Below are 24,066 nucleotides of genomic sequence, written 5' to 3'. Positions count from 1 at the left end.
GAGGTGTCTGAGCCATCCACATGGTAACTGCTACTTCGATGTTTTCCGCAGACCTTTCGTGGACACACGAAACCGCCGAGACGGTGGGCCAGGCGCGGGAGAGGAAACTGAGGGACCGCGAAAAGAACACCTCTGCCTCAAGCCTTCAGATTGACAGCAGCGCCTCGTCCTGGTCTCTTCCGACTCGCAAAAAATCCGTCAAGTCGACCCAGCCGCGAAAGTCCCCGAAGTTGTCCAAGTCGTTGAATCGGCTCGAGGCAGGACATGCAAAGTCTGGGTATAAGCTGTCAGGCAAGACTTCACTTGCGCCTCCCGGTGCAGTCCCGGCGAATTCGAGCGAGAGCATACCCAAATCGTGCTATACGAGTTCTTCCGGTACGTCCGTTTGGTCGCAAGCATAGTGGATGGTCATGTTGAGATAAGCAGTGTCGACAGTCAAGGCCAATGGCCACGATCCGGACGAGGCGTCCCAGAAGGACAAGAAAGTCGTTGGCAAGGTCCAGGTGCACGAGGTGCAGTCACTGAGCGAGAATTCCTTTGTGACGCGCACAACGACTCGAGTAGTACGCAGAATTCTTGATATTTCTATCTTCTTCTTCTTCTTCTTCTTACATTTTCCTACAGGTCTGGGGTCCTTGCAATGGCGCGAGTACTGATGAGGATCAGACATCTCCGTCGCTACACGGCCGGTGAGTGAATTGCCACTTGCGCCTAATGCGCTTCGCGAGATGATGGTTTTTGCTTTAGACCTCGCATTTTACGAAACAGTCGCATAGGTAAATCCATCAAGTCGGTGATGGTTAACGTTTCCAGGTCCACGAGCTCTACATCTCTTTCAGCTTCAGTTTCCTCCCACATTTACGCTGACAACGACATCGACTCGTCCGTCGATCAGGGCGCCGCTGAGAAGGCTACCCCTGCATGCAACTGGCAGGCGCCTTCGGATTGGGACATTGCCTCGAACAAGTCTCACAGCAGCCGAGTCTCTTCGGATGCCACGCCCACGTTTGACGACATGTTTGTCTGTGAGCCTGACGCCAAGACGCTGTCCGACTTTCAGCGCTTCATTCGCCGGATGGAAAAGGCCGGGCCTGAGATAATCCTGAGCCATTTGAACAAAGATATCGTCCCGGAAGATTTTGACCACCCAGAGAGAGAAGGTGAAATTGAGGTTGAGCGACATTTGTGGGCTCTGACGGCTCTCCAGTTGCAAAACATGGAGAACTCGTTGGTCCCGAACCAAGGAGTTGGTCCTCTGATGGGCCTGCCCACTCTTTTCCGGCAACCCAAGCGCGCTCTTGAGCTCTATAGCAATCTAGGTCCGCACTGCTCCCATTTTCTTGCAACATCAAGACGCTGACATGTGGCAGCCGAGGTGTATCAGCTCTCTGCCGTATACCCCAAGTCGCAAATCTCTTTCCTCACCACAAAGGCGCCTCTCACCTCCATTCCTCTTCCCACAAACGTTCAACCTCTCACCGTTCCCTACGCCGGCCTCCTCCCTCTTCCCTACGTCGCCGCCTCCTTTAATCACATCCGCGCCGCCACGCTGCCTGCCCAGCTCCCCACGTCCCAAATGAAAGCGCTCCTCCGCGACCTCTTTCGCATCCTCGCGCCGGGCGGCATCCTCGAGCTGCGCCTCGTCGAACCGACACCAGTCAACAAGACGCTCGGCCCGCTCTTCCGCGACTGGCTCGAAGACCGGCTCCTCCCGGGCCTCGAGCGCGGAACGCGCTGCCACAAGCCGCTCACCGTGATACCCGAGTGGGTCGCCGATGCCGGGTTCCACATCCTCGAGGGCAACGAGGACATGGTGGCGCACAAGCTGCGTCTGCCAGCCACAGCAATGTCGCAGATGATCGAAGGGTCGTGGTCTCCGTCGACGAAGCTGGACAAGGTCGAGTCTGGTTCAGGAAATCCAAGCAGTAGCAAGAGCAAAGAAACAAGCCCCGTCTCGCTGCGCCACAAGATGCGCCAGGACAACATGCGCGGCGGCAAATCTGGCGAATCCAGCAGCAGCGGCGGCGGCGGCGTCGCCGCCGAGAGCCACAGCAAACGGTTTGGCGTCATTGGCGGCGGCGGGCCCAAGCTGTCGGATAGACCGCCCGGGTTGGAGCCCGTTGTCGAAGAGTCGCCGACCGACGAGGACACCGAGGACGCGACGGCGCGGCTCAAAGGCGAGCTGGCCGCGTTGGTTGCGCGTGGCCTCTGGAAGGATTCTTGGGGTGCCTTTGTGGGGGAGGACACCTGGTGGTGGGACGAGCCGGAAATTGTCAGAGAGTGTTGGGAGTTTGGGACGGAGTTTGAATGCGGGACTATGTTTGCGTTCAAGGAGTGATATTTTCTATCCTTTTCCTCATTTTTCTCCGTTTGCCCCCTTCTGCCATTCCTCCCCCCCCCCTGATGCCGAGATTGCTGCTCATGTTTCCTGGGTGTTCGTTCGCTGGGACGTCGCATTATACCATTTCTTTTCTTGTCCGCCTCGATCTAGTACTCTTTTTGCGTTTTCTCTTCACTGGCTCTCGCCTTTTCCTCCATGTATTCCCCGGCTTCTCTGCAGGTATGGTGTGGTCTGAATTTTTTCGTTTTCCTCGGAACCTCGATCTCTTATCTCGTTTTGGACATGATGACGGATGGACGGACGGACGGATGGATGGACGCACGCATGCACGCAACGACGAAAGGAATATAATTCACGGCCTTTCCCTTTTGTTCTTCTTCTCCTTCTTCTTGCGACCTTCTGTTGTCTTCGAGATTTACGCCTCTTTCTCCTCCTCCTGTGTCACGGCGCTCGATACGATACGATACGGTATGTAGCTTGGTCTAATCAAAATGTCAAAAGGTTGTGCAAAATGCTCGTCTGCGACACTACAGCAACACTCATTGACTTTGAATTCGACGTCAGAGCACTTGTCACCATGTAGCTTGCTCTCCACCACACCCAGCCACCTGCCCCCGTGCAAACTCCCAACGACTCGACAGCTGCTCGCCAACGTCTCACATCCCATTCGATCCGAGCACTTTCTCGCAATTGGACAAACCTAGGCCAGTCGCGCTATCCGAACACCCATCCACCCCAAACACCTCAACACGCACGCACACATGACACCCCAAACAAGATGAATTCTCTAAACACCACTGAGCCTCACATCGAAAGCAAACACCAGATCAAAAAAAAAGAAGCATTCGCACTCCGCAGCACCGACCAGCGCCAGCACAATAGAGCTATCTTCCGTCGGTAAGTATTGTGCTGTGACACTTGTTTCAACGCCCCCTCGCTTGTCTGCTCGCAGCGCGCACGTCGGTCAAAGCGCCCGGGAGAAGACGCCGAGGCAGAGGCTGAGAGGCTGAGGCTGTGACTGACAGCTTATAATCAGTACACAGCACAGACACACAGCACAGACACACAGACACGCAGGCAGGCAACGAAACAAGAAAACCACGGAGGCATGGGGGTGCTGGGATGTCCTTGTGTGCATTTGTTTGTGTGTGTGTGTGTGGTTTGCAGGGTTTTAACCCAGGGTTGGAGGGACCGAGGGCGTAGGTGCTTGGCTACCTACATACACAAGTGCCTGGGTATATACAAACTCTGTTTGCGGAAGTAAGGGGAAGGGGACTGTCAGAGGGGAGTAGAGGAAGAAAGGGTAGGTAGGGTCTTGGTGCTAATGTTTCTCTTTGTTCTCTGGAAAAGAAGGGTCTTTGGTTGACTGACCTGCTAACCAAATACAGGCCTACTGACCCACTTACCTACCTAGTAGCAACGAAAGAACCGGCAGCGCCGCGGTGAGCGCTTCGGGCATGTATTCGCCGAGACAATTTCAAAAGCGAATGGTCAACTCGCCAAAAAAAATTCATGTCAGAGTCACAAGTCAAGTCTGATCCAAGAATCGTACTTTTTCTGATTCAAAAAATCCTATGCTCGCCCCAGCGGCACACCAACCCAATCCAATCCAATTCCAACCAACGAATGCCCAATCCAACAGAATCTTCTACAACTCGCTCTTCTCGTCGTCATCCTGCTTCTTGAAGAGGCGGAGGATGTTGGTGCGGCTGGTCAAGTCGTCGACCTTCTCGGGGGCAAGCGGGCCCTTCTTGAGCAGGCTCTGCAGACGAGCAAGCTCCTTGTCGACGTAGCCCTGGTTGGCCGCCAGCTTCTCAAACACCTTGACGTAGTAATCCTTGTATTTGCCCTCGGCGTCGGCGGCGACCTTCTTGGCCGCCTCGATGCCCTCGGCCCAGTTGTCCCTGGCCGTGTCGATGACGGCGTTGAAGGCCTCGATGGTGCCGCCGAGCGCCGTGAGGCTGCCGCCGGGCGCGCGCTGGGTGCCGGCCTTCTCGTTCAGGAAGGAGAGAAAGGCGTCCTCGGAGCGGCCGCCAACGTATTCGATAGGGACGGAGCTGCCCTTGGGGAAGAACTTGAGGGTGGGGTAAGACTTGACGCCAAACTCCTCAACGAGGCTCTTCGCCTTGGGGGATTCAGCGTCGACCTTGGCGATGACGACCTCGGGCTCGGTCTTGAAGTCTTGAGCCACCGTCTCCCATATGGGCGCAAGGTTCTTGCAGTCTGCACCAAGTTAGCCAACTCGACCTCGACAGACAAGTTTTTGTGAGAGCACTTACGTCCACACCACGGCGCCGTGAAAGCAACAATGACGTGCTGCTCGCCACCAACCTGCTCCTTGAAGCTCTTGTCGTCCAACTCGACCACCTCGGACGGGGCCTTGCCCTTGGCCTTTGGCCGCACACCCGTCTTCTCCTGGATGAAGGAGCTCAAGCTCTCCAAGTCACGTCCGCCCTTGTAGTCCTCGGGGGTGTCGCTCTTGCCGTCGAACCACTTGAGCGTGGGGAAGCCCTGGACGCCAAACTTCTTGCCCAGCGAGCCGTGCGCGTCGGCGTCGACCTTTGCCACGCTGACCTTGTCCTTTGCGTACTCGAACGCGCCGCCCAGCTCCTCATACACGGGCGCCAGGCTCTTGCAGTGCCCGCACCACGGCGCGAAGAATTCCACCAGCGCCGGCTTGCCCGACTTGAGCACAATGTCGTCAAAGTTGTCCGGGACGAGGTCGAGGACGGCGGCGCTGGCCGATGCGCCGAGCAGGGCAAGCCCGCTGAGGATTGAGAGGCGGACCATCGTGCGTGTGGGTTGTGTTGACGATCCTGGGTTGAATTGGTGGGTGAAGGAGGCGTGGAAGAGGGATGTTTTTGAGCTTTGGAGCTCAGAGCTTGAGGGGCGGCTGTGGAGAGGTGGCCAGGTGCCAGGTGGTTGTCAGCGCGTCCGCCGCCGCCGTTCGATTAGTCAGGCGCTCCGAAGAGGACAGCAAGCAACTTTCCTATTTGGGAAGTTAGATCGGAGCTCCACTTGTTCTCACGTGCTCAGTCCCTGCGGCTCGATTGAGTAAAAAAATGCACGTCTTTTGAAAAGACAATGGCAGAGATTTTGCTTCCGTGAAAATGGTATACCGTTGAAGCCCCTTCGTAAAAACGACCTCCCAAACCCTGTAGACCCCTTTTAATCCAGACGCCTTCTAAATCTACTGACAAGCGACGTCTTCTGCTCTTTACCGTCTTCCGACTTGACGCCGCCAGCCATGACTTCCTCATCATATCGCTCGCTGGCTCTATCTCCTTCAGCAAGACTCATGTCATTAATCTCGTCCCCAACTTCCATCCACACGTCGCTCGTTGCTGGAATGGGGCTGGCTTTGCAAAGCAACCAGTAGACCCCGCTGCTGACAATAAAGCCAGTAAAGTAGTTGAGGTTGTAAATGTAGGTTGCGCCGGCTGGCACTGTGCGACCGACGGCGCCGGCGAAACCTACGACGTTGATGAGGATGCCGCAAATATATGCCGCGTAGCCGCGCCAGTGGAAGCCCGCCGTGAAGAAATAGGGTCCAGCCTCACGGCTCGAGTACAGCTGCTTGACGTCGTAGTAGCCCTTGCGAACGAGGTAGTAATCAGTAATCATGACGCCGGCTATCGAGGACAGGAAGACCGAATAGGCGGACAGGTACGTGGTAAAGTTGTTGCTGGTGTTGACCAAGTTCCAGGGGCACATGCAGAGGCCAACGAGCGCGCAAACGTAGCCACCGCGACGGATGTTGATGTATCGCGGAAGGAGCGCCGTCATGTCAGTGCCGGCTGACACCGAGTTGGCGGCAATGTTGGTGCCAAGCTGCGCGAGGGAGAAGGCGGCGGCAACAACGAAGACGCCAAAGCGGTTGGCGTGCGTGTTCTCCCGGTCCAGCACCATGGTCAAAAGATCAAGAGGGTTCCACACCGGGTCCGAGTCGGGGTAGATTACTTTGGCCGAAGAAGAGACGATGATGCCAATGAAGGAGGTGATTGCAAATCCAATTGGGATGGTGAACAGCTGCGACCAAAGCGCGCTGCGCGGGTTCTTTGCAAATCTTGAAAAGTCGGGATCGTTGACGATGAGCGTGCTAAAGTTGGCAATAGAGCTCATGATGCCTTTGACGATTTCCCAGGCGAGGGCGCTGCCCTTGAGAGCTGCCGGTTGGTGGACAATGGGTCCAATGCCGCCAGCTTTGACGATGAACCAAATGAAGAAAGCGACTGCCGCCACCGGGACGACGTAGGCCTTGACGGTGAAGAGGTGACGGATCTTGTGGACCGGGAACCAAATGGCAGGAAGGCTAAAAAGCCAGAAGAAGAAGAAGCTCACGAACATGACGGTCGACGTGCCGGAGCTTTCAATGCCATTGTGGACAGCATTCTGCGAGGTGTCAGCAAGAATAATCCGAGATGTGTGGGAGTACACTTACTTCTCTCCAGTTGTTCCAAATAGATCGAATCATTAGTTGCACACATTGGCCGCCAATCCACGCCTGGACGCCATACCAGATGCAAGCCATTGCAGCACGGTTGAACACAGGCCACAGCGAACCCCAGATGCCAAAGGAGGCCCTGTTGACAACCGGGAAGCCAATGTGGTAAGTGGCGCCAATCCGACCAGTCGCGCAAATAAAACAGGCGGCAATGGCGTAGCCAATCCAAACACAGATCCAAGCCTGCCACCAAGAACAACCATTGGAAATGGTCGACGACGCAATCATCCAAGTGTTAATGTTGAACGAATCAGCTGAGAGGGCATGTCAGCATGCATCATGGCAGCAGGGCGTGGCGGAAAAGATAACATACCAACCCAAAATCCAACAAAGTTCCACGAGCGCCATTGCCGACGCTCTGGCTCGACGGGCTTGAGATCATGATTGGTGAGCAGAATTTGGGTGCTCGTGAGGCCAGGTTCGCTCTCGACGGCAAGCTTGTCGTGATAGTAGGCAAGCTTGGAGCTCTTGACCTTTTCCATGACGGAAGCGAGCGACGGTTCGCTGTAAGTCCCAAGAAGAGAATCAGTCGGCGACGAGCCAGCAGGCGAGCGTGGCGGCGACTTGACAACGGCAGGTTGGGTTTTGCCAGCGGCCGGCGTCTGACGTGTGGACGAGGTAGATGACGAGGCAGCGGGCGAGGGTATCAAAGGTTCCCTTTCTGGCTCGTCGTCGTCTGGACCTTGGTCGGGCGAGTTGTTAATCGGGAGGCGCGCAAGCGAAATAACAATGGGTGCTGGAGGAGAGACTTGTCGTACCATGGCGGGAGAAGAGACTAGTCATATAATACCGGCGCCCGCGCGACATTGTTGCCGTAGAGTAGATGGTCCCCTCAAAGAGAGCACAAGAAACGGCGGTCGGGAGCGTCCAAAGTGAGCTAGGGGCCGTCCGTGGCCGGGATGTTGACCACTGCGAGAGCAAGATCCTTATCGCAGGCGGCCGTTGGCGTACGGTAATGTCAAAGACTCAATGTCGAATATCTCCACTGAGAATATGGCGACAGTCAGGGCTTGGAGGGACCATGATTCTTATTCTTATGCTGTGCTCGCCTTGACGCGCCAGAATCAGAGACAAGCGGTCGCGCGTGACGAAATGCGTAGTCTCCTGAAAGGACAGGATACAGCGCTGGTCTCTTCTGCCTTATCTTGAAACCATTATACGCTCAACGGCCAGGCTGAGCTAGGCGCGACCCTAGCAAGCATCCCTTTCCTGGCGCATGTGGAATGTACAGTATAGTACTCGGGCCTCCCTAGTTCATATCATGTCGTCTTGTGCACGCCCAGGGCAGGGCTGAGAATTATGTGCCCCAGAAGGATTGTCTGACGTCGCCTTTATCACTTGGCTCCGCTGCTGATAAGCTGCCTGCACCGTGGCCGTCGCTAGTTGACTCGATAGGATCTCGTCAGTGCTCATATAACTTTTCGACCTCGTCGCGCCCGTATCATCTTGCGGTGAAATACTCACCTCTACCCGAACTATTTTGGCGGCTCGGTGTCGTTCGTGGGATCATGATGGAGCCACGATCCCGACCGACGCGTCGAGTCGTCCGTTTTGACTCGGTCACGGGACCACCACGCCCTCGACCAAACAGGCAAGCGGATACGCAGACGACAAAATTCTCCTCCATTGCATACATACATGTCTTCTTGGCCATACTATCTTGCGCGTAGGTAGTTTTACCTGCCCTCCTTCTCCTTCAAATCAACCTCCGCGGCCATGAGATCCAAGGGTGTTTGTCGATCGGAAACAACGCATCAAACCAAAGGCAGCATTCAACCAGCAACCACAAGCGACCTCTATTCAACAACGTCGCACAACCCGACATGACCCAGAGCCAAATTCCCATCACTCTCCTATCTCCTGCTTCAACAGCTCGTCCAACCTAGGCCATCCAGCCCAGGAGCTCAAACTTCACTTTCAGTTCAATTCACTCACTCACTCCAAATAATCCCCAAGATCCCCTGCCCGTCTGCAACCAACCAACCAGCCAACAGCAGCACCACCTCCTTTTCAAACTGTCTCTCCATCCTCATTCTTACCCCCCCACGTCCGCCAAGGTTCCAGAAATGCACCTTGACAACCCTAATGTATCTCAACGTCAAAAAAATCTGGACCTCCATTCACCTTCCTCCTTTTGCTGACTCTGATGACGCGCCTGCTGCTGTTAATGCCCGAACGCTGTCGTCACGGCGCAGGAAACGAGGGCTTGTGGTGGTCAGCGATGAGCACATGGCGACGAGGCGGTGCCACGGTGCGCGGCCGGCTGCGCTGATGTAATGCTGCATTTACATTCTGTTGATGAGATGCGCCTGCGGTGCTCGCCTTCCTTGAGACGAACAACGAACGACGTCCATAATCCTTTGCCGTGGTTTTGTGGCCGCCAGGTCAAGGCAGATGAAGCCGGAGGAAAATTTGTTCACGTCCATTGATTCACATCGTGAACGGCTTTTATTGTGGCGTCTGTCTCCTCGCCATAAACAGTCGGGGAGACACATGATGATACTGTACAGAAAGAAACCTAGATACAACCGAAAGACAGCATGCATGTCCGCCGACAGAGAATCTTTTCTTTCGTCCGTCTTTCTCCGTTGCTGCTGCTGCTACTGCTGCTGCTGCTGCTGCTGTATGCTACTTGCTTGCTAAGATGCATCGGAGGAAAAAGGAGTGACGGTGCAAGAAGCAGATGGACAGATAGACCGTTTGTACACACTGCTTAACTGACAGCTAAGATGAAAACTCCGTTGCAGATGAACAATGCAAAAAGTACTCCCCTGCTCATATGCATGCTGTTTGGCTTCGTGTCGTGGCTAACCTTTTGGGGAACTCTGGTGGTGCGCTACGCTGCCAGGAACGTCGTCGTCGCGAGAAAAGAACATGAACAGAAACGGAAATGGAAAAGGGAAAGGGAGATGCCAATTTGGTGGTGGTGGTCCGACAGATGATGAATGAGTATGAAACAAAAAAATGGAAGAGTAGAGTAGAGGAGAGAGAGAGAGAGAGATGGGGGATTGGAGGAGGAGTTGTCATTCATGAAAGACTTTTCCGCGTGGACCAAGTGGCTAGGTATCTACCACGACAGAACACGACGGCCAGCGGAGGAGCAACCGAACGGAGAAAGAGTCTTTTTCAATCTTGAGCTGACCATTTCACAGCTCATCGTCCTTCCCACCGCCCGAATCGCCTCCAATCGGCATACACACCCTTCCAAATGGCTCGCTCGGCCGCGCCCATGCCCGCGTTCATGGCCCGCATGCCCTCGACGCCAACAACGTCCGCACAAGCATACAATGCAGGCATGAGCGCGGCCCTGCTCTCCGGCGCGATGCGTCCGGCGAGCTGAGCAGCACAGAATGTCGCAATGAGCGCCGTGACGTACTGGCCTGCGTACTCGCGCGCCTTCTTCGTCTCATCGACCAGCTCCGCGTGGCCGTTGGCGGGCCGCTTGCGCGCGCGATGCAAGCCGCGAACGGCGCTGACGGTGGGCGAGCAGAGCGTGGTGATGAGGCGAGCAAAGGAGGCCGCTTGTGCCATCTTCATCGGGCTAGAGTCCGAGCGGGTCGAAAGCCAAGGCGGGTACACGCTGTTGCCCTGGATTGATTGGCGCGTGTCGAATTTGAAAAGGCAGCGGAGGAGTCTTTGAAGGAATGGGATCAAAACGTGGAAGCGGCCACCGAGGCGCGTGCGGTGGAGGGCGATGATGAGTTGCGTCGTGTTGCAAATGCGAGTGTAGATGACGGATGCTTGGTCCTCAGACAACTCAGGACCGGCTGGTGAGGAGAGGCGCGAGAGAGATTCGATGAGGCTTTCAATGGCGTACTGCGATACGAGCCAGTGCTGGAAAGATGGTCAATACGATGTGCTGGGGTTGCGCAAAGCCAGACAGGCTACCTTATCCTTCAAGACCGTGTCGATGCAGTTGAGAGCAGCATGGAGGTCCCGCATATTCACAACCGTCTCGAGATATGTGCTCAACCGGGCCACGAAACCGTTAAGGCTTTGGCCGGGGATTTCTTCCTTGGCAGGATTATCTATGCATGATCAGTTCCATCTCCTTGCTATTGAAAAAAGGCGACATACCTGGCAATGAGGATATCAGAATGTTTGCCAGGACCAGCCGAGCATGTGTGCTCTGATCCTCTTCCTCAACCAGGGACGAGAGCATGGCTATTCTCCGATCCAAGCCAAGTGAGCCCAGCGCTTTGCGACAAGCTTTCAGCAGCGCATGACGGTCACTCGCGGAAAGACCTAGCGTTTGTTAGCTGCATCCTGACAAGCGCGCCTGCCACACCAACCAAGTTCCCACAAGTCGTAAATGATGCTGCTAACCGTTTGCGCCTCATCGGGGCTTGAGATGTTGGCCAGGGCCTCCGCAGTAGAAACCCACAAGGAAGACTCCGATTGCGAGATGCTCACATCCGACTTGCGCTGTGCACGAGCAACCTTGAGAAGCTTCGATTCGATGCTCAAAAGATAGCCTGCCGCGTGTTAGCAAAATTTCGGCTCGATCCGCGAAATCCACAGTACCATCGCGGCCCAAGCTCGACGTGGGCAAATCTGACACAGCCTGCAAAACAGCTTTGAAAAACGCCTCATCATCTTCTGAGCGCAAGGTCTTGGGGCCCGGGAAAACCTTGTCCAAGTCATCATCCAAAGTCCTAAGGTAGCGCTTCATTGTTTTGTAAGCCTCCTCTTCGTCTCCCAGCTGATCAGCCTTCTTCAAGATGCGAAGCGCAGACTTGAAGCAAATGAGCTCTGCATTGTGATCCTTGAAGGTGTTGCAATCCTTGACGAAACGGCTCATGATATCTTTGAAACCTTTGAGATACTGCTGTCCGCGCGGTTGGTCCTTCACCGTGATGGTATCATCCAAGGTTAAGCGTACCAACTCATCAAAAAGGACCAAAAGGTCCTTATTCGTCGGAGCGGTTTTCTGGATAAGCCGGGCAATACTCCACAAGGTGTCAGTGTCCGTTGCAAGCTCCGAGGTAGCATTGGGAGCTCCCATCATTTTGACCATGACGCTGACATGCCTGAACAGCGCCTCGCTGCTAGGACCCTTCTTGCCGGAACTGCAGCAAAGCTCACAGAGGCGGTTGATAATTTGTTCCCGGTGCTTTCGACTGATGGCTGACAACGGCATCCGAAGGTATTGCAGCTCCGAAAAAGCAAGCAACTGGTGGCGCACGTCCTTGGACTTTCCTTGCTTGCTTTCTGGCTCCAAGCCCTCGTAGAGCACGACGAAGAGCACGTCTCTCAGGTCGTGCGATGGCATGGAGAGAATAATGTCTGACATGGCCTCAAACACCAGTCCAAAGGACATTGGCTGCGAGGACTCAAAGTGTCCCGCAAACTCGCCAAAAGCGTGCCAGAACAAAAGCCTGAGGAGATCACTCAGGGAATCCAGCGAAGGTAGATCCAGGAGACTAGGATATTGGGTGAGAACAGCTGCAGCGTTGAGTGTGAAGGACTCCAAGCGCGAAGTGGCAACGGCGACAGAATCATCGGTCCGGCGGCGTTTAGCTCCTTCCGTAATGCTCTTGAGAACTTTGTCGTTGGACCGGAATATCACAGCAGCAGACTCGTTGAAAAGGTCTTTCGCGGGCGCCTTCAGATCCAATATCGCCATGAAGTCGCTGCAAAGAGTGGCAACGAGGTTGAAAGCCTCCTGACCTCTGGCAGCAACTTCGTCGCTGTCTGATTTTTCGGCGGCCTTGATAATTTCCACAACACTTTTGCCATCTTTTTTCAACACTCTCTCCGCAGAGCTCTTAACCTCGTTTACCTGTTGATAAGGACGAAGGAGGACGTGTAATCTGGCAACAACACGCAAGGCCCTGGCAACGGTTGCAGGCTCCTTGGAAACACCAGTGAAGAGGAAGAGAGACCTCTGGATCGACCTCAATACTTCCTGTACCGAGGCAATGGTGTCGTCTAATTGCACAGCGCTCACCAACGCATCGAGAACGATGAGACTAGCCGAAGCCTCAACCAGGTCCTCACTTTTTGACACTGTTTCGCATGCCGACACCCGCTGCAGGTACTCGCCAAACATGTCAAATAGTTGCCGAGCCGTCAACCTGGTTTCAAGAACCTCTTCAAGTCCGATGGAAAGCTCTTTCCGAGCCCAAATCGACTTTTCCATGGAGCAGGATGAGTTGCCGACGCTCATAAGCTGCGCAAACCAGCGCGAAATAAATTCTTTCAAATCGCGAACTTGCGCGTAAGCTTTGAGTAGCGGAAGGACAATAGAGTCCATGAGCGCGCCATGATTTTTCGTGTCCAACTTGGTTGCATACGTGACTGCATCGAAAATCGCGTCAGACAGAGACGCATCGTCATTGTTGAGGTTGCTGCTGGATGAATTGACAAAAACCGTCGAGTCGTACTCAATGATCCGCGCAAGAAGTTGGTGGTCAAACTTTTCTTGAAATCCATCATTGCTCCCGAAAATGCCAGAATAAAACTTGACAACATTTGCCAAAACATCAGACTCGAGGGTAACTTTTCTTCTTGCCAAAGTGTCGATCATACGGTCGAGAACCATTCTCCGATCGGCGTCGATTTTTCCGGCGGTGCCATGAACAGGGGCGCCGATGCAATCGCAGAGTCCAATGAATGCGTTTTGGAGCCACGGTGCTTCGTCGAGCCTTTTCTTCGGCGTTGATCGCTGAGAACAACGGATGCAGACGTCCATTAGGGAAGCAACGGTTCTAAAGACTCTGCGCCTATCAGAGTCCAATGGGCCTGAGCTGTTTACGTTTGCGGTTCTACCGTCCAAAGCCGTGCGCAACGGGTTAAGGAGAAACGAGATGCTGCAGTTGAAGAGTTGACCGGGGGTCGATTTGGACTTGAAGCGTCCGCCATCAGCATCAGCGAAGAAGACGGCGCGAGCGGGGACAAAAATGTGCTTTGCCAAAAGAGTCTCCAGAACACTGCTTGTCTTGAAGTCGATGCTGAGGTTCCCCTTGTTGGCGCCGTCGTCACATGAAGGTGGATCAGAATTGGCGGTGACATCAGAAAGGAGAACGACGGCGGGCACTAGGCAGTGTTGCGAGAAGTGTTCGGCTGAACTTTGCCCCTCGCCACCTTGGTCCGGCACACTTGCCTCCCAAATGCGAAGTATCTGAGGGAGAATGCGAGCCAGCAAGTCTGGTCGTTGTTCGAGCGACTGTTGCGCCATGAGCCTGTGCGCGGACTGGAGCCAGAGTCCGAAGAGACGAGCGGCCTGCGCAATGTCTGCGCGCAAGGCGGATTTGACGAATTCCGTGACAGACTTGTCCTGGCCATCAATGTTGTCGAAGCCTAGATCAACAATGGTAGAAGCTGCTTCGGCGACTGCGTCAAAAAGGGCCAGAGGATCATTTCGTTCCAGAGATGATGAAAAAGTGCCATCTCTTTTCCTCTTTTTTGACGGCTTGACGGTCTTGGGTTTGGTGGACTCGAAATCTTCTTTTGCCGCGCGCTTGTCAACAAAGTTTTCTTGCAGCGTCTTTTCGAGCGTCCGCAGCAGGGTATGCGCGCTGAGAGCTTTTGCGGATACAGAGGGCGGTAGACCGAGGATGATTCTGGTCAACAGTCGCCATGCGGTCCAAGAGGTGCGCGCGGCCAAGCCATCGCTGTCATCCGACTTGAGCTTGGTCAACAGCCATCGCAAGACCCATTCAGTCCTGGGGTTTCCTCTGTAGTAGAGCGATGGGGTCTGTCCTTGTTGGCCGTCTCTGGCGCCGTCAGGGTCCCCCAAGATGGACTCGATTTGGTCGAGCTTCCCCTCGAACGTCGGAAAATCGTTATCAAGCGCAAGAAGCTTGCGGAGCGGGGGCGAATCTGAGGACTGTGGAAAAAGACATGAGCGCATTTTCGGGTGCGACGAGGAAGAGGATTTTGGCAGAGTCGTACCTGAGCAACGGGCGCCATCTCCAACCACTCCGCGTGAGAGGAGATGCGTTGGCGCAAAAGGCAGGTGGCCAGCTCCAAGATTCTGTAAGGCCCGCACCACGCCACGGCCACGCGTGTCGGCCTCACGAAACGCCAAGGCCGACGTCTCAAAGCGGCAGCTCTAGTCTCGAAACGCAGACCTCAGCTTCATCGCTAACACCATCACCCACGCCTCCCACCCTCTCGCACGATCCAGCCTGCCGAGCGGCTCCCTCCTACCTACCGCCACATCCGTCGAGGCAATTGTCCCATTCGTCGCCATCCCCCCTCCACAATGGCCGACGACAAGACCCCCATGGCTCCCGCTGCGCCTGTCCGCTCCAGCAGGCCCATGAGCGAGGCTCTGCTCAACGACAAGGTGCGTTTGCCCTGCAGAAATCCTGCTGTGAGGATCAGTAGCTCTGGGGAATGGGCGCGAGATGCTCGCCGCTCCTTCCCGCTGCTCGCCCATCATCCTCCAATCCACCCTAGCTCCGCTCCTCGCTGACTTTGAGCGCAAACAACAGTGGGACCGCTGCCTCTCCTCCATGCTCATCCGCTCTGGTCTTGGTCTCTCCTTTGGCATCGTCTTCTCCGTCCTCTTGTTCAAGCGCCGCGCGTGGCCGGCATTCGTGGGTCTTGGTTTCGGTGCTGGCCGTGCCTGGGAAGAGTGTGACAACGTGAGGACACCATGAGACGCGGAAAACACGTCGACACTTGCTGACAAGATTACGATAGTCTTTCAGGAACGCTGCTGCTTCGAGGGACGGTCTCCGCGTGGTTAGGTCGTGAAAAAAAAGGGATTTTAGATGACATGGATCAAAGGCACGTCGGGGGTCATCCACACCAACGAGAAGTGAAGCTGTACCATAGCCGGGAGTAGAATAAATTGCAGGCATCCTTGTAGAGGTCGACGTCCTGCAGCACCTGGCACAGGTCCCGAGCCGCCAGCATCAATGGAGGATTATGAGCGGTTGCGACACGAGCCTACTGAGGAATTTTAATTATCTACTGGACATATTCTCTCTAACCGGAAGTTCATGGCGCAAGCATACAACGGCAGGTGAATGTGACGTCCAATATACCTGGCCGTCAATCTCCATTGGATCATATCTTATCTCGATCTCAAAAAGATATCTGGAAACCCGGCTTGCGATTACTCAACGTGAGGAAAGACATGATTTACACGTCAGATTCAGGCTGGCCTGTGGTGGCGTGCTGGTTTTTGATGAGTCAAAAGTACATTCAACATGGACCATCGAAAAGAGCAGGTTCGAAATGGTAGACGGAGATTGGGTGTAAAGTCCAGAGGACAGGGCCTAGAGCGAGGGAATACTGATCCCGGGGGTGGCAGTGGTGGAATGATGAGTAGGCGGACGAGGGCTGACAAAGATGATTGAACCAGAAGCCGCAGAGACAGGTGCAGGAGATGATCAAAGTCGGGCCATGTTCGGCTCTCACGGTCTTCAGAAGCGCGAGGACGAAGCCGAAGGCGGAGAGAAGACCAGCAAGCACCCTTTGGGGCCCTGGCACGGATAGGTAGGTAGCGTCCTGGCTGCCACGTGTGGGTTGACAGATGCACCATCTTCGGTTGGCGTAAATTATATTGAAGCTTTTGCAGCAGCAGCCAGACAACCAAGACTATCGAATGCAACCACAAACGGCGTTTGAGTCGCGGGCGGCATCGAGCCAGGTCAGGCAGGCCGGGCTCAGTGCTCAAGCTAGGTGGTCCGACGAAGCCGCCGCCAACTAGACATGGCCGCCGTTGTATGCGGGCTAGTGCGGCTGCGGCGGCCAGGACTACAGGGTGCCGCTGCCGAGAGACTGCAGTGGCGCCCCACCAATTCTGAAGTCATCCCAAGCGTCTCAAACCCGCCCGCTGTTCTCTTTTTCTTCCGTCATTCCCCTCCATCCATTCCATCTCTCCCATCTTCCTCTCCCACCACTCTTTCCTCCCATCCTCTGCATCAATCATCCACCATGGCTTACGGAGAGATTGATCAGCTTGCCATCAACACCATCAGGACGCTGGCCGTACGTCCCCCCCACCCGTCCCCTGCCCCTCCCCCTCATTTTCACCTTGTACCCCGCCAACCTCTCAACAACAACCTTTTTTTTTTTTTATCGCCAGCCTCTTCAATGCTGACCCGACTGCTGCCCACAGGTCGATGCCACCGCCAAGGCCAACTCGGGTCACCCGGGTGCGCCCATGGGCATGGCTCCCGTCTCCCACGTCCTGTTCAACAAGTTCATGAAGTTCAACCCCAAGAACCCCAACTGGGTCAACCGTGACAGATTCGTTCTCTCGTAGGTTTCACATGGAGTCCTCCTCGCGGGAATCGTGTTTTGTAGCGGCTAGATGGCCGTGGAAGCTCCTCTAGCTGGGAGCTTCAATTTTCACCTGTGACGCAATGGCTCGGCGGAACTTTGCTCAAACTGAATCAGTCGCAATCTGCCTTGGATCATCGCTAACGAGCATTCAGGAACGGCCACGGCTGCATGCTCCAGTATGCTCTCCTCCACCTGTTCGGCTACGCCGTTTCCATGGATGACATCAAGGCTTTCCGCGTGAGTCTTATCGTTTCCACGATCATCATGATCAGACCAGCTAAACTCTTCGTAGCAAATCGACTCCATTACTCCTGGTCACCCCGAGTCCCACGACACCCCTGGTATTGAGGTCACCACTGGCCCTCTTGGCCAGGGTTTCTCCAACGCTGTCGGTCTCGCCATCGCCCAGGCCCACACTGCTGCTGTCTTCAACAAGCCCAACTACAACCTCATTGACAACTACACCTACACCTTTTTCGGTGATGGCTGTGCCATGGAGGGTGTTGCCAGCGAGGCTGCTTCCACTGCTGGTCACTTGAAGCTCGGCAACCTGATTGCCGTCTACGACGACAACCACATCTCCATTGGTGAGTGACCTGAAATCATTCGCCATGATTTTTCTAACCACAATCCCAGACGGCGACACCAAGTGCGCCTTCACTGAGGACGTCACCAAGAGATTCGAGGCCTACGGCTGGCACGTCGTCTGGGTCAAGGACGGTGACAACGACCTTGAGGGCATCGAGAAGGCCATCAAGGAGTGCCAGGCTGTCAAGGACAAGCCCTCTATGATCCGTCTTACCACCACTATTGGCTTCGGCTCCAAGCTCCAGGGCACCGGCGGTGTCCACGGTAACCCCCTCAAGGCCGACGACATCAAGCAGGTCAAGGCCAAGTTCGGCTTCGACCCCGAGCAGTCCTTCGTCGTTCCCAAGGAGGTCTATGACCTATACGGCAAGAAGGCCTCCGAGGGCGCTGCCCTCGAGGCTGAGTGGAACAAGCTCTTCGAGAAGTACGGCTCGGAGTACAAGGACCTCCACGCCGACCTTGCCCGCCGTCTTGCCGGCAAGCTTCCCGAGGGCTGGGAGAAGAAGCTCCCCACCTACAAGCCTACCGACGCGGCCATTGCTTCTCGCAAGCTCTCCGAGACTGTCCTCGAGTCCATCTACGAGACTATCCCCGAGCTGCTTTCTGGCTCCGCCGACCTCACGGGCTCCAACAACACCCGCTGGAAGGCTGCCGTTGACTTCCAGCCCCCTGAGCTCGGCATTGGTGACTGGTCCGGCCGCTACCTCCGCTACGGTGTGCGCGAGCACGGCATGGCTGCCATCATGAACGGTATCTCTGCCTACGGTACCCTCATCCCCGCTGGTGGTACTTTCCTCAACTTCGTCTCGTACGCCGCTGGCGCCGTCCGCCTCTCCTCCCTTGCTCACCAGCGCGTCATCTACATTGCGACCCACGACTCGATTGGTCTTGGTGAGGACGGCCCTACCCACCAGCCTATCGAGACTCTTGCCCACTTCCGTGCCCTGCCCAACATGATGGTCTGGCGCCCGGCTGACGGCAACGAGACCTCGGCTGCCTACTACATGGCCCTCACCTCCAAGGGCACTCCTTCCATCATTGCCCTGACCCGCCAGAACCTGCCCCAGCTTGAGGGCTCCACCATTGAGAACGCCATCAAGGGTGGTTACGTCGCTCTTGAGAACAAGAACGCCCAGGTCACCATCGTCTCGACCGGTTCCGAGGTCAGCATTGCCCTCGAGGCCGTCAAGACGCTCAAGGACAGCCACAGCATTGAGGCCCGTGTCGTCTCGATGCCTTGCATGGAGGTCTTCGACGCTCAATCCAAGGACTACAGGCTGTCGGTCATCCCCGACGGCATCCCTACCCTGTCGGTTGAGGTCATGTCGACCCTTGGATGGGAGAAATACTCGCACGAGCAGTTTGGTCTCAACCGCTTCGGTGCCTCGGGCCCCTACAAGGAGGTCTACTCCAAGTTCGAGTTCACCCCCGAGGGCATTGCCAAGCGTGCCCTCGCCACGGTCAACTTCTACAAGGACGTCAAGCCCCTCCGCTCGCCCGTCAACCGTGCCTTCACCAACCTCATTTAAGCGCCTTTTGGTGCGGACGGGGTTGTCTGAGCAGTTTCCGGAAAAGCAGAGTGGTAATGCGTGTAGCAATCCAAAAGTCACGACTTTTGGTGGGAGCCTAATGAATCTTGTTAGCCGCGAGGTCATTAGAAGGACAGCAGCAAGCGAAGAAGTTGGGGAGGAAGTTTCCTTTTGCTTTATGATTGGAACAAACGCGTATAGAATGATAGGAACGAAATATCCACGATTTGATTCATGCATCTGTTCTGCCCTAATGACTTCATTCTGATGAACTGCATCTTCTCAACATCATAGTGCATGGCTGATGAATACTTTGATATGCGGGTGGCTTGGTCTAAGAACAGGCAGACAGAAAACGACGTCGTCAACGAGAAATGATCAAACTTTGCCAAACAGCAGCTAGCGAGCTCTGGAGCTTGTCAAACCGAGAACTAGGGAGTGTTTCAGTCAACAATGGGGTCAAGGGTCAGGGCTGCCGGGTTCACCATTAGCCGCCCGCGAATAGTCGCTAGGTTAATATATGCTTAAGCGGACGACTTTGGACGGCAGCCTGCGGATTGAGTGGTGCCTTATTTGCTTTAATGTTGCAGGCGCCACGAGCAGGCGCCACGATTATTGCGCATGCCTCTGCAATGCCAAGGTAACGGGCAGAAGGATTCATAGTCGGCCTGTTTTTTTTTTTTTTTTTTTTTTTTTCCCAAGGTCAGATGACGGCCCATTGCTACGTTTGGCTAGGCTCCTTGGTTGCCACGGGGCGTTTGCAGATGTCAAGCTCCAAAGAGCAAAAGTGATCGTCGATACAGCCACTGTAGAGACAGGCTGTGGCGCAGGAGAAACTTGATCTATGTGGACAGCGACAAGGAAGCGAAAGCCGGCTGTGCAGTCGGTGGTAGTTGAGGCTCAGCCGTGTCTCTACAGCACAGAGAAGGCGTTGCTCCACAGAGTCGCGGTAGAGAGGGAGAAGATGGCTGGCTGGGGCGTCGGGATGCGCGGATGGACATTGCGTTCGGTCCTGGTGCTCATAACCAAGGCTCAGCAGGCGCAGGCGTCACCTCTTTTTGACAGAGCTGTACGTCATCGGCTCGTAGCCTCCGCGACCATAAATACCACAACTCGGCCTCGGTCTTCTCCACTACTCTTCTCGTTCCTCCCATCGCCTCTCTCTCGCACAGCACCACTACAACCCGTCCACAGACTCGACGACACATCGCCATCATGCCTTTCACCGGAAGGTGAGTCTACCGCTGCCCCGCGCCGTCCTCGGACCTCGATCGCCATGGCGCGCGCGCCCCTCGGCTTCCAGGCGCTCTGAGCTGACTCTCGTGCTTTGCAGCGACATCATCAAGATCATCTTCGCCATCATCCTCCCGCCTCTTGGTGTCTTCCTCGAGCGTGGCTGTAATGCCGACTTCCTCATCAACATCCTGTTGACGATTCTGGGATACATTCCCGGCATCATTCACGCGCTGTACGTTGTCGCCCTCTGTTTTCGCGCTACCAGGACCCAAGGCTGACTCTGCGCGCGCCCTGCAGGTACATCATCCTAAAGTTTTAGTCGCGTTGGAATGTCGATTGAATCATCCACTCCTCGATACCCAAACTCGATTTCCTTTCCCTTCTTTGGCCCATGCCATGCATGCCTCTGCATCTGCAGCAGCGACTCACGGCTTAATCTGGACCACCATCCGGCGTTAGATGGCTCATCACATCGGGCTTGACGGGTTCTCTTGCACGGTTGTCGGCATGGCGGATGCTGCTGGTTACGAATGTCTTGTTTCTTCCTTTTTTGGCTTCTTCGACTTTTTTACGTAGTGATGAATCACTAATGATTACGTTGCGACCCCGCCATTCTCCGACTCTCGATACTTGCTTTGTTGTTGTGACGATTACCGCCGTCGTGGGTTTCAAGAGCTTGGAATCAGGGCAGCGTCGAGGCAAGCAACTGCGACAAGCGAAAAGCCATGACGCCTATCCTGCAACACAAGGAGCGCGACAATAACGAATGCGAAAACTATTCTGCTGGACCCCGGGAGGCACCATGGTATCGCGTAGAAGCGGCGGATACGAGTCCCTGTTGTGTCCAAGCTCTCCGCGTTTTCCCGCCATCCGCCCAGCTCCAGCTCTAGAGCGAAGAGCGAGGAACGGGTGGGCTAGGTACCGAGCGGACCGCGGCCTGCGCTCCGGCTCCGTCATCCGGGGCCCTGGCCAAGCAAGGGAGCTCCCGCGTGATGGGCTCATTCAGCAGCACTTCGACCCGTCACATGTAATGCCACTTTCTGCATGTCATCGTCTTGTTTGTCTGATCCATTGCTCAGAGGACCGTCTTTCTAGTGGACCAGCCCGCCTCTGCCAAGTGCGGGCTTCGTCACGCAGGCCATGCCCGCTGATGCCTGGACTTGGTCTCCTGTATACTGTGGAAGCTAGGCTGTGGAGATGCCGCGGGCGCTAGAGAATGCCGTCATCTTGTCGTGTCTCGTCGTTGAACAAACATCGTTTCTTGTTGCATTCAAACAAACACAATGCATGGGTGCACTCTACATCAGCACCTGGGGACTGGTTGTCTGAGATGGCTGAATCTTGCCCTGGCATGATCAACTTGCTTTAGCTGTGGTGCTTTTCAATCCCTTTACCATGTGGACCTGTCTCACTGGGCCCGTTGTCCAAACGTTTGAGACCGAACCAACAAGTGTTTACTATTCTGTTTGGTGCACGTGATGCTAATCCTTGTCAGCCCTACCGCCGCTAACTCCGACGGGGCTCAGAGCCTCGCGTTAGTTCGTCACTTCCACACTTTCAATACTTTTGAAAACCGTCCGTCTCCTTCGCTGCTGCGTTTCTCCATGCCTCGAGCTGCAGGCGCGGCGCATCTCTACAGAGATGGCTACATCGAGGCCATTCCCTGCGGCGGAAACGCTCTCCACCAACTCCTCCGCCATGCTGCCGTACTTGGCGAATCCCGACATCAATAGCTTCCTCCATGAGCTCCTCGCACGCGACCGAGACGCGCAATTATTCCATGCCATTCGCGATGCTGGCCTAGAGGGGAAGCTCCCTCAGCTCCTGCAGAAGCTCCTGAGCAAAATGAACGGCCGGGGATACCTCGACGTCACCGACCCGAATCCGCGGCTCTTTTGCAAAGGGTTCCAAGAGACATATTCAGTTTTCGCCACGGACGAGGGCCGCAAGACATTTTTCGGCCAGGATCCTCCGCCCGATGGCATGAATACAAAGCCGACTTATGCCACGCCATTCGTCACGTCGGTCAAGCTGATGCAATCCATTGATGCGCTGTCGCTGGAGGGCTTTCCAAGTTTGTTCAGCCTGACTGGAGCATGTAATGTGCGAGCGCTAACTTTAAATCGCGCTAGTTCCCCTGGAATGGTCTTCTATAGGACTACTCCATACCTTGTACTGTCTCTACTACATATTCGAGTTGAACACCGGCACGTCCATTGAACACCACCCTGCGCTCACCCTGTGGCTGAAGTCGATTTTGAAATTGGAGATGCTTCAAGACGCACGTATCAGCGCCCATGACCACGATCCTGCCACGACTGGGGTGCGACTGAGACTTAGAAAGATCATTGCATACTTGATACCCTGGTACGCGGCACTGAATCTGGGGTTGTGCTCGCCACGCGAAGACACTCCGAACGGGTCCAACAGGCCCTTCTGGAGCCCCGATGAGTTTTTGAGAGACGCGGAGGGCCTGGTGTATCCGAAGGACACCAAATCCGCCACGTCGCAAGCCGCGTACTTTCTCGACGTCTTGGACAGCCAGGGAAAATTGTCGCGGGGGTCAATGGACAACGAGCCGGTTCAGCACATGATCGCTCGCATTAGAGAGGCAAGCATCAAAAGCAACGGCAGCAAGTCCGAGAACGGACATATCACCACGATGTCCTCCACTGCCGAATCGAACACGACGTCCCTCCAATCCCCAGCGCAACCGCAAAAAGACACGACCAAACCCACACCACACCTTCAAATCACGCCCACAAACTTCGAAGACATCCTGCCCCGCATGGACCGCACCGACGCGCACCAACTCCTCGTCAACCTACCTCTCGACATTGCGAGCATGGAGACGCTCAACGCCGTCTTTGCGCGGCTGCTCCAGCAGACGTCGCCCAAGCAGCTCGACGACGCCCCCCTCGCCCCGCTCAACCTCGACCCCACCATCATCGCCTGCGGCTACATCCAGCACGGCCTGCGGCAACTCGAGCGCCAGCGTCCGGCGACGGCCGCCTCGTCGCGCGCAGCCTCGGCAACGGCGCTGGGCCTCCACGACTCTTTCGTCGTGGTGCCGTCTGGCGGCGCGGCGGCCGAGTATGCGGGCACCACCACCACAACAACCACTTCATCATCCTACACCACTACCACGACCACCGAGAACACAACCACTCACACAGACGCCGCCGCCGCCGCCACCACCACCACCACCACAGAAGACGAGCAAGAAGAAGAATACGCCCCCGCCGACGACGCAGCCGACACCAAGCGCAAAATCACGCTCCTCCTGCTCTTCATGCGCAATCTCATCAAGAAGAACATTGTCGGCTGGCCGGCGCTGCAGTACGATATCCAGGAGATTTGTACGAGGTATAGTCCGTTTAGGGAGGTTAGGGTGTTTAGAAGGTGGATTGAGACGGGGGAGGAGGGGTGACTTTGAGGGCGCATGGGTTGGGGGCTGGGATGGTAATGGCGTTTTTTCTTGCGGTTATGGTGCATGCATGAATGGTATGACATGGTTTAAATGAACTAACTAATTAACTGCCTAACTGGATGGCTGGCTGGCTGGCGTGTTGGCTGGTTGACTGGTTGACTGGATGAATGGACGAATGGACGGGTCTCTCTGG

General features: G+C 55.4%; 8 protein-coding genes across 8 annotated transcripts; 5 read left to right on the top strand and 3 right to left on the bottom strand.

Moving 5' to 3' along the window:
* Positions 1 to 661: 661 nt before the first annotated feature.
* On the top strand, positions 662 to 2,486 carry IWZ02DRAFT_66802 (uncharacterized protein). The gene is made up of 2 exons (XM_066771036.1): positions 662 to 1,319; positions 1,371 to 2,486. The coding sequence occupies exons 1-2, from the start codon at positions 797 to 799 to the stop codon at positions 2,336 to 2,338; spliced, it is 1,491 nt and encodes a 496-aa protein (XP_066619577.1). The 5' UTR covers positions 662 to 796; the 3' UTR covers positions 2,339 to 2,486.
* A 1,503-nt stretch (positions 2,487 to 3,989) lies between these two features.
* IWZ02DRAFT_493290 (putative disulfide isomerase) lies at positions 3,990 to 5,131 on the bottom strand (the record flags this gene model as incomplete). The annotated part of the gene is made up of 2 exons (XM_066769919.1): positions 3,990 to 4,564; positions 4,621 to 5,131. The coding sequence occupies 2 exons, from the start codon at positions 5,129 to 5,131 to the stop codon at positions 3,990 to 3,992; spliced, it is 1,086 nt and encodes a 361-aa protein (XP_066619576.1).
* A 378-nt stretch (positions 5,132 to 5,509) lies between these two features.
* Positions 5,510 to 7,327, bottom strand: IWZ02DRAFT_383380 (permease for cytosine/purines, uracil, thiamine, allantoin-domain-containing protein; the record flags this gene model as incomplete). The annotated part of the gene is made up of 3 exons (XM_066765271.1): positions 5,510 to 6,733; positions 6,783 to 7,099; positions 7,159 to 7,327. The coding sequence occupies 3 exons, from the start codon at positions 7,325 to 7,327 to the stop codon at positions 5,510 to 5,512; spliced, it is 1,710 nt and encodes a 569-aa protein (XP_066619575.1).
* Positions 7,328 to 9,694: 2,367 nt separating this feature from the next.
* On the bottom strand, positions 9,695 to 14,807 carry IWZ02DRAFT_66688 (Urb2/Npa2 family-domain-containing protein). The gene is made up of 5 exons (XM_066771034.1): positions 11,370 to 14,807; positions 11,138 to 11,320; positions 10,923 to 11,090; positions 10,734 to 10,873; positions 9,695 to 10,679 (listed from the first exon to the last, which is right to left on the bottom strand). Exons 1-5 carry the CDS (start codon positions 14,698 to 14,700, stop codon positions 9,999 to 10,001), a joined length of 4,503 nt encoding a protein of 1,500 aa, XP_066619574.1. The 5' UTR covers positions 14,701 to 14,807; the 3' UTR covers positions 9,695 to 9,998.
* Position 14,808: 1 nt separating this feature from the next.
* IWZ02DRAFT_66714 (uncharacterized protein) lies at positions 14,809 to 15,765 on the top strand. The gene is made up of 3 exons (XM_066771035.1): positions 14,809 to 15,138; positions 15,287 to 15,439; positions 15,498 to 15,765. Exons 1-3 carry the CDS (start codon positions 15,055 to 15,057, stop codon positions 15,549 to 15,551), a joined length of 291 nt encoding a protein of 96 aa, XP_066619573.1. The 5' UTR covers positions 14,809 to 15,054; the 3' UTR covers positions 15,552 to 15,765.
* A 756-nt stretch (positions 15,766 to 16,521) lies between these two features.
* Positions 16,522 to 19,448, top strand: IWZ02DRAFT_459924 (Transketolase, thiamine diphosphate binding domain-containing protein). Its single transcript, XM_066768118.1, has 5 exons — positions 16,522 to 16,793; positions 16,924 to 17,066; positions 17,243 to 17,327; positions 17,383 to 17,677; positions 17,727 to 19,448. The coding sequence occupies exons 1-5, from the start codon at positions 16,740 to 16,742 to the stop codon at positions 19,205 to 19,207; spliced, it is 2,058 nt and encodes a 685-aa protein (XP_066619572.1). The 5' UTR covers positions 16,522 to 16,739; the 3' UTR covers positions 19,208 to 19,448.
* Positions 19,449 to 20,340: 892 nt separating this feature from the next.
* IWZ02DRAFT_459920 (UPF0057-domain-containing protein) lies at positions 20,341 to 21,058 on the top strand. Its single transcript, XM_066768117.1, has 3 exons — positions 20,341 to 20,439; positions 20,541 to 20,675; positions 20,741 to 21,058. The coding sequence occupies exons 1-3, from the start codon at positions 20,423 to 20,425 to the stop codon at positions 20,760 to 20,762; spliced, it is 174 nt and encodes a 57-aa protein (XP_066619571.1). The 5' UTR covers positions 20,341 to 20,422; the 3' UTR covers positions 20,763 to 21,058.
* A 1,026-nt stretch (positions 21,059 to 22,084) lies between these two features.
* On the top strand, positions 22,085 to 23,873 carry IWZ02DRAFT_435859 (uncharacterized protein; the record flags this gene model as incomplete). The annotated part of the gene is made up of 2 exons (XM_066766482.1): positions 22,085 to 22,541; positions 22,576 to 23,873. The coding sequence occupies 2 exons, from the start codon at positions 22,085 to 22,087 to the stop codon at positions 23,871 to 23,873; spliced, it is 1,755 nt and encodes a 584-aa protein (XP_066619570.1).
* Positions 23,874 to 24,066: the final 193 nt, after the last annotated feature.

The sequence above is a fragment of the Phyllosticta citriasiana genome (genome assembly GCF_038021145.1).
Source record: "Phyllosticta citriasiana strain CBS 120426 chromosome Unknown IWZ02scaffold_13, whole genome shotgun sequence".
Lineage (NCBI taxonomy): Eukaryota > Fungi > Ascomycota > Dothideomycetes > Botryosphaeriales > Phyllostictaceae > Phyllosticta > Phyllosticta citriasiana.
This window is presented reverse-complemented; position numbering and strand designations above follow the sequence as displayed.

What these genes read in the sequence shown, in the direction of transcription:
- IWZ02DRAFT_459920 (XM_066768117.1), top strand. An exon ending in CCCGGCATCATTCACGCGCT is followed by an intron (nt 20,676 to 20,740) that starts GTACGTTGTCGC and finishes CGCGCCCTGCAG; the next exon opens with GTACATCATCCTAAAGTTTT.
- IWZ02DRAFT_66688 (XM_066771034.1), bottom strand. Translation starts at nt 14,700, where the DNA reads ATGCGCTCATGTCTTTTTCCACAGTCCTCAGATTCGCCCCCGCTCCGC. An exon ending in GTCGAGCTTGGGCCGCGATG is followed by an intron (nt 11,321 to 11,369) that starts GTACTGTGGATT and finishes AACACGCGGCAG; the next exon opens with GCTATCTTTTGAGCATCGAA. An exon ending in ACACGGTCTTGAAGGATAAG is followed by an intron (nt 10,680 to 10,733) that starts GTAGCCTGTCTG and finishes CCATCTTTCCAG; the next exon opens with CACTGGCTCGTATCGCAGTA.
- IWZ02DRAFT_66714 (XM_066771035.1), top strand. Translation starts at nt 15,055, where the DNA reads ATGGCCGACGACAAGACCCCCATGGCTCCCGCTGCGCCTGTCCGCTCC. An exon ending in AGGCTCTGCTCAACGACAAG is followed by an intron (nt 15,139 to 15,286) that starts GTGCGTTTGCCC and finishes CGCAAACAACAG; the next exon opens with TGGGACCGCTGCCTCTCCTC. An exon ending in CCTGGGAAGAGTGTGACAAC is followed by an intron (nt 15,440 to 15,497) that starts GTGAGGACACCA and finishes AGATTACGATAG; the next exon opens with TCTTTCAGGAACGCTGCTGC.
- IWZ02DRAFT_66802 (XM_066771036.1), top strand. Translation starts at nt 797, where the DNA reads ATGGTTAACGTTTCCAGGTCCACGAGCTCTACATCTCTTTCAGCTTCA. An exon ending in TGAGCTCTATAGCAATCTAG is followed by an intron (nt 1,320 to 1,370) that starts GTCCGCACTGCT and finishes GACATGTGGCAG; the next exon opens with CCGAGGTGTATCAGCTCTCT.
- IWZ02DRAFT_459924 (XM_066768118.1), top strand. Translation starts at nt 16,740, where the DNA reads ATGGCTTACGGAGAGATTGATCAGCTTGCCATCAACACCATCAGGACG. An exon ending in ACACCATCAGGACGCTGGCC is followed by an intron (nt 16,794 to 16,923) that starts GTACGTCCCCCC and finishes TGCTGCCCACAG; the next exon opens with GTCGATGCCACCGCCAAGGC. An exon ending in ATGACATCAAGGCTTTCCGC is followed by an intron (nt 17,328 to 17,382) that starts GTGAGTCTTATC and finishes AACTCTTCGTAG; the next exon opens with CAAATCGACTCCATTACTCC.